At 41.3% G+C, this 9,549-nt stretch overlaps 1 protein-coding gene across 1 annotated transcript in view; it reads left to right on the top strand.

Annotated features, from left to right (window-relative positions):
* The first annotated feature begins 682 nt into the window (after positions 1 to 682).
* Positions 683 to 9,549, top strand: part of LPAR3 (lysophosphatidic acid receptor 3) — a 90,132-nt gene continuing 81,265 nt past the window's right edge. The window contains exon 1 of the mRNA XM_006830999.1: positions 683 to 1,457. Within this exon, the coding sequence (XP_006831062.1) occupies positions 722 to 1,457 (736 nt within the window). The 5' untranslated portion in view covers positions 683 to 721. The remainder of the gene's footprint in view (positions 1,458 to 9,549) is intronic.

Consider the following 9,549-nt stretch of genomic DNA (forward strand, 5'->3'; position numbering starts at 1 on the left):
AGATCACTCATTCATCCAGCCAGCTAGGCAGCCGTTCAACAAAGATCTGTCAGGAGGCAGGCAGGGCAGTAGGGCCTGGGGTTACAATGGTGGATAAAATAGACACAGACCCTCCCTCATCAAGCTTGCAGCAGAGACTAAGAAATAGATGAAGTTACCACTGTAAGATAAATGCTTTGATAGAGAAGTAAGGGGTTAGCATTCTGGAGCAAGGGACATTTATGCTGAGTCCAAAATTATTCATAGGAGTTAGCCAGAAGGGGTTTGGGGTTGTTGTTGTTGTTAAGTGCCGTCGAGTCGGTTCCGACCCATAGCGACCCTGTACAGGGTTTCCGAGGGTGTAAATCTTTACGGGAGTAGAAAGCCTCATCTTTCTCCCGCGGAGCAACTGGTAGTTTCGAACCGCTGACCTTAAGGTTCGCAGCCCGATTCGTAACCACTACGCTACCAGAGGTAGTGGTGTTTAATGTGCCATGAATTCAGTTCTGACTCACAGTGAGCCAGTATAGGGCCTCTGAGGCTGTAAATCTTTATTGGAGCAGAAAGTCTCATCTTTCTCCCACAGAACAGTTGGTAGTTTTGAATGGTAGTTTCAAGGTTAGCAGCTTGACTCATAATCGCTATGTTGTGGGGTTTAGCAGTGGCAATTGGTTTAGTGAATGATTTTACAATTGTTTTCTTTCATTTTCTTTCTAGGATATCCATCCAGTTCATCTCCACAATGAATGAGTGTCACTATGATAAGCAGATGGACTTTTTTTATACTAGGACCAACACTTCCACAGCTGATGAATGGACGGGGACGAATCTTGTGATTGTTTTGTGTTTTGGAACATTTTTCTGCTTGTTTATTTTTATCTCGAATTCTCTGGTTATTGCAGCAGTGATAAAAAACAGAAAGTTTCATTTTCCCTTCTACTATCTGTTGGCAAACTTAGCAGCTGCAGATTTCTTTGCTGGAATTGCCTATGTATTCCTGATGTTTAACACTGGCCCTGTTTCAAAAACTTTGACTGTCAATCGCTGGTTCCTCCGCCAGGGGCTCTTGGACACGAGTTTAACTGCCTCCCTGACCAATTTGCTGGTTATTGCTGTGGAGAGGCATATGTCAATCATGAGGATGCGGATCCACAGCAACCTGACCAAAAAGAGGGTGACCCTGCTCATTCTGCTCATCTGGGCCATTGCCATCATCATGGGGGCGGTCCCCACACTGGGCTGGAATTGCCTTTGTGACATCTCTACCTGCTCTTCCCTGGCTCCCATTTATAGCAGGAGTTACCTCATTTTCTGGACTGTATCCAACCTTGTTGCATTCTTCATCATGGTTGTGGTGTATCTGCGGATCTACTTGTACGTCAAGAGGAAAACCAATGTCCTGTCTCCACATACAAGTGGGTCCATCAGCCGCCGGAGGACACCCATGAAGCTAATGAAGACAGTGATGACTGTCTTAGGTAAGAGGAACCAACGGAGTTACTGTTCCCACTCATCCAACTAATATTTATTGAGCGCCTACTGTGTGTAAGGCTCTTCCTAGCACTAGGAATGTAGCAGTGAACAAATAAAAAAAAAATCCCCATCTGCCTAGATCTTATACCAGGGGGCTTCAAAAGGTTCAGGGGAAAATTCTTTTTTTTTTTTTTTTTTAAAGCTATTTTGTGTGTGAATTGATTGGAGGTTTACAGCACATCACCAGTTTTACATTCAGCAAATCCTAAACTGGACTTCATTTCAATGCTTGCAGTCTCCTCCATATCCATTATTTTAAATTCCATTTTTCTATTAACTTTTCAAAGCTCCTAATGGGAGAAAACAAAATGGGTATGGTAAATAAGATTTTGATGAATCTTGTGGGAGAGGAATAAAGCAGGGAAGGGAGACATGAATGCTGTATGTATGTAGCTTCCAGTTTTAACAAGGGTTGTAAGCAGCAGCTTCACTTGGAAGATGACTTTTGAGCAGAGATGTGGAGAAAGGTGGTCAATGGACGAACCATGCAGGTATCTGGAAATGGAGGTTCTGGGTACCAGGTAGAGTATCCACAGAAGCTTTGAGATGTTCACGTACCTAGTGTATTTGAGGAACAGCAAGGAGGCCAATGTGGCTGGAGTAGATGGAGCAAGGGAAGAGTAGAAGGAGATGAAGTCAGGAATAGGTGTGGGAGGGGATCAGGTTATGTATACTTATGCCATTGTCAGAGAGACTGTGACTTCTCTGAGTAAGATGACAGGCCTTTGGAGATTTTTGAAAGAAGAGTGACTTGATTTGACTTACATTTTTATTGGCATCTCTCTGGCTGCTCTTTTGAGAGAATATTCCAGTAAGGCAAGGGAAGAAGGAAGAAAATTGATTAATAGGGTGTTTCAATACTCAAAGGAGAAATGGTGACTTGAACTAAATGGCATTTGGAGGTGGAGAGGCATGGTTCTGATTCTGTATATATTTCAATAGTAGAGTTGATAAGATTTCCTGATGGGTAAGGTATTGCAGTTCAAATCCACCAGCTGCTCCTTGGAAACTCTATACAGGGTCACTATGAGTTGGAACTGACTCACAGCACTTAACAATAACAACAAAAGGTGTGGGAGAGGAGTCCTGGTGTGGCACTTTAGGATAAGCACTGGACTGCTAACCACAAGGTTGGCATTTCAAACCCACCAGCTGTTCTTCAGAAACCCTATATAGGGCCACCATGAATTGGAACCAGTTCAATGGCACTTAACCACAGCAAGGGATGGGAGAAGATGAAAGGAGGACAAGGTAGAGAGTGCCATTTACTGAGATAGACAAGCTTGCAGAGGAGCTGGTTTCGGGGAGAAGAAATTTGGTTATGTTCAAGTTAAATTTGTATCCTATTTTACATCCAAGTGGAGATAATGAGCAGGCAGTTGGCGGTATAACTCAAGAGTTTAGAGCTGACATTTGGACTGAGATGTACATTTAGAAGTCCAGGGGAAGAAAGTATTTTAAACCATGAGGTTGGATAAGCTTACTTTGGGAATGAATGTGGATAGAAAAGAGAAGAATGTTGATGGAGAAAATAGGTTGGGGAGACAAAGGAGTTCCAGAAGGAACAGCCAGAAAACCAAAATAGCATGATGGCCTGCAAACTAAGAAATGAAAACACTTGAAGATGAGGGAGTATTCATAGCCTGAATACTACTGCAAGTGAAGTTAGTCTGACTGGATTTTTGCCATGTGGGGTAGAGCTGACAGCTGGACTGGAGTGAAATGAACAAAGAAGGTGAGGGGAAGGTTCCAGACAGGGAATGTGGACAGTTCTTTGAGGAGTTTTGCTTTTCACTGCGAACCATGTACTAAGAAGACACTTCTGGTAGGGTAAAATTTCCTCTCAGTTTTTTTTTTTTTTTCCTCTCTATAGCAAGTTGTCTGATGTCTCCCAACTGCAGTCCTGAATTACAGGTAGAATTTGTGGCATGTGGACAAACAAAACTTTTGTGGTTTTATAGGCCTTGTTCTCTAAGATAGGCAGGCCATTTCTACCATGTGCAGTGGCTGCAACAGTGGAAATCATTACTGAGAGAGATCCAGGAGTACACTCCTGTCAGGTTCTAATGTGGAAGTATTATAAAGGAATTCTTGGAAACCATCCTCTAATAGAGGATGCAGGGTGTATGTGGTGTCTGTCATAAGGGAGCTCTCCCTATACCTATAGGTCCTGGGGCTGCTAGAGGATTTGGAGGGACATCAGATAACACAGTATCATTATTAAAAGTAATTTCAAATTCTGGATTTATTTTAGTTAACAGATACTTATGTGGTACCTCATATGTACTTAGCATTATTCTGTTTTACAAATATTGATCTAATTGTCATGGTAACCCTATGAGGTTGGTACTACTGTTATTTTCATGTAACAGATAGAGAAACTGAGTGGAGAGTTTAAGCATCTTGACCAAGGTCATCTAAATATTAATGGTAGAACCAAGAGTCCCCATACAGTTTTCCTCTTGAGTCTACTTACTCAGTTACCACAACTTTGCTGCTGGTTTTAATTGGTTTGGACTTTTCCTGGTCTCTTATTTGTTCTGTCTTCTGCTTTGGCCACCTCATTCTTCTTTTAGCACAGGTATAAGAACACACAGGAACAAGAAACAGAGGGTTCACATTCATCAATGTTGGCACTGTTTAGCTAGAGAAGATACTAATATTTTGGGGGCAAACATAAGGTTTGGTATTTATTGGTGTGGCTCTGGTCTCCACTACTTGTTCTACTGGTTAGCTTGCATGGCGACATGTGTTGAGAATTTATCAGGACTTTATTTTCACAGTATATTATATCTGGCATACAACATGAGATAGCAAAGACTTTTGTAATCCCATGTAGGGGGACCAGAACTCTCTCTGTAACAGAGAGTCCCAGTTATATAGGTAACTTTTTCTGGAACAGGTCTGAAAGGTTCAAAGTAAAGGAGCCATGTGTTAGAGAAGGAAGGAAGCAAACAAACAACAAAAAACTAGACTAAACAATGAAATTGCTCAGTAGGATAAGAGAGGTAGTGGGATTGAGGTGAGACAACATTGGGGAATTGGTTAGCGGCAGGAAGATATCTTGGTGTGGAGACTCTAGGGAAGTTTCTCAGTGGTGAGACAAAAGGACCTGGTAAAAGATGGGAAGTGCAGGGATGGAAGAAATGAAACTAAAGAGCTAAGTGGCATGAGGTTTATGGACTTCTTTCTAACTCATTCATACTTCGTACATTCCATGTTCCAATTTTCAATGGATGTTTACAGCTGTTTCTCTTCATTTTGAGTTGTGCCCCATTAGCAAATGAAGGTTCTGTGGCCACCTAACAACAACAACAACAACAACATCTAACTCATAATTTCTTTGGACAAGAGGTTTAAATTTCAGCCCTTAGTCTGTCTTTTTCTACAGAGCGAGCAACAGCAAATCACACCTTTTATTTGGGTTAAATTTCCTCATTTGAGGGAGTATAGATAATCGTTACATGCAGCCTCTGGTTTTAGTGAGTGAGGTCTGTTTCAGGTATGTGGGAACAGGTGCTTACGGTTTTTATTTAGCCTTATTTTAGTGCTAGAAAAGGCACAAAGCCTTTTCCCACTTTAAAAGTTGCATTTGCAGCAAGTGGAGGTAATTGTGAAGAACTTGTTTGTAGGAACCCTGGTATGGTGCTGTTGGATAAGCACTTGGCCATAAGGTAGGTTTGAAATGCAAGGTTGTGGGTTTAAACTCACCAGCTACTCCTCAGAAACCCTATATAGGGTGGCTATGAGTGGAACCAACTCTACAGCACTTAACAACAATAGCAAGGGTTGATTTACTTGTTTCAAAGTAAGGGCAAATTTACAAAACATTAAAGGGCAAGGATGAGTTGTCTATAAGTAGGATATTTGTAACTCAGGGACTTACTATGATATTATTCAGTTGTCTTTTTATAACAGTGGAGTCCTGGTATGGCACTGCAGGATAAGCACTTGACCACAAGGTCGATTTGGAATGCAAAGTCAGCAGTTCAAACTCACCAACCACTCCTCAGAAACCCTATACAGGGTCACAGTGGATCGGAACCAACTTGATGGCACTTAACAACAATAAGGATAACATTGGAGTACTGGTGTGGTGCTGTAGAATAAGCACTGGTAATGCTCCCAGGCCACTCCTGGGAAATCTTATACAGGGTCACTATGAGTTGGAACTGACTTAATGGCACTTAACAACAACAACATTGTAACATTTTGGGGTCCTAGTATGGCTCTGTAGGAAAAACCTGGACTGCTGACCACAAGTACAGCAGTTCAAATCCACCAACTCTCCTTGGAAATCCTATACGGAGTCACTGAGTCAGAACTGACCCGAAGGTCCTTAACAACAAGAGCATTATAACAGCATTAGTGTCCCTGGGTGGCATAAACAGTTAAATGTACAACTGCTAATAGGAACGTTGGCAGATCAAGCCCATGCAGAGGCACCTTGGAAGAAAGACATGGTGAACTGTTTCCAAAAGGTCATAGCCTTGAAAACGCAATGGAACGCATGTCTACTTTGTATATCTGGGGTCACTATGAGTTGGCATCAAAACAGTACAGTGGATATTTTTTTGTTTTAATAGTAAAAAACCAAAGTTGAGCATGAAAAGGAAAAGAGAAAAGTGTTTTGTGTTACTGGGGGTGTAGCAGCTCACACAGAGCTCCAGGGGCTGGCTAAATATCAAAGCACAGAGCTTCCGTCTGTGAGAACATCTACCACAGTAGCTTCCTAGGTCGGAGTCACTCGGTGCTTCTATCTGATGCATGTAAGAATTTAGTTTCTTAAGTCAAGTGTCTTAATGATACTAATTTAGAAAAAAACAATAGTTCTGGAATTTTCATCATCATTATGTTGCTGTTGTTAAGTGTAGTCAAGTCGATTCTGACCCGTAGCAACCCTGTATAGGGTTTCCAAGGAGCAGCTGGTAAGCTTGAACCACCAACCTTGCAGTTCAAATGGTTTGCAGTCTGGCACATTAAACCATAGCACCACACCCGGACTCCATTATCATAGTTAATGGGAATGCATAATTTAATACTATACATGTTGTCATTGTTAAGTGCCTTTGAGTCAGTTCCGACTCATAGTGACCCTGTAGGGTTTCCAAGGAGCAGCTGATGGGTTTGAACTGCCAGCCTTGCAACTCAACTGACCTTGCAGTCCAGCACTTTAATCCACAGCGCCACATCAGGACTACACAAACTCCTTACTCATAAAGCAACTCTCATTATCCGACATTTCACATTTATGACAATACTAAAATATCTACCCAAACATCTGGCCAAAGTGTAAAGTGAGAGTAACGCTGGTTGTGATAGTTAAGGTTATGTGTCACCTTGCCGGAACCATGATTCGCAGCAGTTTGGCAGTTATGTAATGATGTAATTTGGGAATTATGTAATGATGCATTTTCCTTATCCTCCATTTTAATGTTATTTGATGGGGTCCTCCTCCAGTTTTGTATAATGCTGATTTTTGTGTAATGACCCTGGTTCAGAACCTAACCCTCTCAATAAGTGAGGAATGAGGATAATGTCCTTAAAATTGCTCAAGTTTTCTAACTACTCTTTTGTAGAAATGAAAGTGTTGCTTAAGATTAAAATTAAAGTTCTGTTGCAAACACATCTTTTAAATATTAGAATATATTGATACATTGTTGTTAAGTGCTGTCAAATCAGTTCGATTTGTGTATAGTGTTTTCAAGGCCTTAAATCTTCACTGGAGCAGAAAGCCTCATTTTTCTCCCACTGAACCTTGGTTCAGAGTCCAGTGCTTATCATATGGAGCCATGATAAGCACTGTTTACTGTGTTCTATTGGAGTCCTGGTGTGACTGGTGTGGGTTAATGCAAGATCTATTTGAATAGCAAGGTTGGCGGTTCAAGCTCATCAGCCGCTCCTCGGAAACCCTATATAGGGGTCACTATGGGTTGGAACCTACTTGACAGCACTTAACAACAACAATATGTTCTATTAAACAGCAACTAAGAGGCAAATAACTAGCTGAATTCAATGAATATAATCTCATTTCAGGGAAGGAAGAAAGGGTGAGCAATGGGGACCGAGTTTGGGAAAGGTTTCCTGACAGCTTAGATAGGATTTATTTGGCATTCCAAGTAGGAAGAATTGTTGTTAAGTGCCATCCAGTCATTTACAACCCAGTATAGAGTTTCTGAAGAGCGGTTGGTGAGCTTGAACTGCCAACCTTGAGGTTCAAACTGACTTTGTAGTCCAGCGCATTAACCTGCAGAGCCACACCAGGATTCCACTAGGAGGAGTAGCATAATGCACACTATAGCAGTAGAAAGTGTTAGAGCTTGTACAGCAATATCATGAATGCAGGTACGCATTGCAAGACATTGGAAAACAGCTTAATGGTAAGCCACAAAAGCTTAGTCTTCTCTGGGAAGAGCAAGGTAGACTAGATGACTTTCCTGTTTCTTTCTAGTTTTGAGCTTTCATTTTAACATGAAAAGTACACCCAGCCAGATGAGGAGGAAATTATTTTCTTGTTGCAGGTTGTACTGGTAGTTGGTGGGAATTTTCAACCTGTCTTTGAAAAGGATCTAGGTACCAAGTTGCCATTTCATCACCTGAGGACAGAATGCTTACTTCTGGTATATGATCTGTGATGTGGCCCTTTACATGAAGGAATCTGCTTATTGGGTGTTCTCATCTAAAAGACAGTGAGGACATATAATCATGCCTTCCAAAGAGCACCCCAAGCCCCAGCTAAGAGAAAGTCCTTTATTTTAAAATCCTATTGTTAATAAGCTTCATCAGTGACAGCAGCCAAACACACAAGAAGAAGCCCCACATAGAAATCCTTCCTTTATTGGCAAGCAGTGTATTATGTGAACTGTGTACATCATAATGTTTGGTTCTTTCCCAAGAAATATGCTGGACTTTTATTTTGCAGTGTCTTAAAATGTAAGAGAAAAGAAGGACCAAACAGATTTGTGTCTCATACCTTTGAAATTTTCATGAACCCTCTTTCTTAAGTTGGTATTTTTCAAACTTTAAATTAAGACCCATTAGTTGTAGGATCAGCACTGGACTGCAAACCACATGGTCAGCAGTTCAAACCTACCAGCTGCTCCTTGGAAACCCTATACAGGGTTGCTGTGAGTCAGAACCAACTCGATGGCATTAAACAGCAATAACAATGAGTAAAGAAATCAATTAGGGGGTTATAGGCAACACTCTGACACTGAAGGAGGAAGTCCAAGGTGCATTGAAGGCATTGGCAAAGAACAAGGCCTGAGGAATTGATGGAATAAAAATGGAAATCTTTCAAGAAACTGAGGCGGCACAGGAGGCACTCACTCATCTCTGCCAAGAAATTTGGAAGACAACTCTCTGGTCAACTGATTGGAAGAGATCCATATTTGTGCCCATTCAAAGAGAGGTGACCCAACGGAATGCGGAAATCATCGGACAATGTCTTTGATATCTCATGCAAGTAAAGTTTTGCTAAAAGTAATACAGAAACAGCTGCAAGCATACATTGACAGAGAACTTCCAGAGGTTCAAGCCGGAATCAGAAGAGGCCATGGAACAAGGGATATCATAGCTGATGTCCAATGGATCTTGGCTGAAAGCAGAGAATATCAGAAAGATGTTTACCTGTGCTTTATTGACTACTCAAAGGCTTTTGATTGTGTGGATCATGACAAGCTATAGACATCATTGCTAAGTATGAGTATTCTGGAACACTTCATTGTGCTCATGAGGAATCTATACCTGGACCAAGAGGCAGTTGTTCGAACAGGACATGGGAACGCATGAATGTTTCAAAATTAAGAAAGGTTTGTGACAAGGTTGTATTCTTTCACCATATTTATTCAGCCTGTATGCTGAGCAAATAATCCAAGAAGCTGGGATCTATGAAGAAAAACATGGCATCAGGATTGGAGGAAGACTTATTAACAACCTACGATACACAGATGATACAACCTTGCTTGCTGAAAGTGAAGAGGACTTACAACACTTACTGATGAAGATCAAAGAGCACAGCCTTCGGTATGGATTACA

The sequence above is a fragment of the Chrysochloris asiatica genome, unplaced genomic scaffold (genome assembly GCF_000296735.1).
Source record: "Chrysochloris asiatica unplaced genomic scaffold, ChrAsi1.0 scaffold00002, whole genome shotgun sequence".
In the NCBI taxonomy this organism is placed as follows: domain Eukaryota; kingdom Metazoa; phylum Chordata; class Mammalia; order Afrosoricida; family Chrysochloridae; genus Chrysochloris; species Chrysochloris asiatica.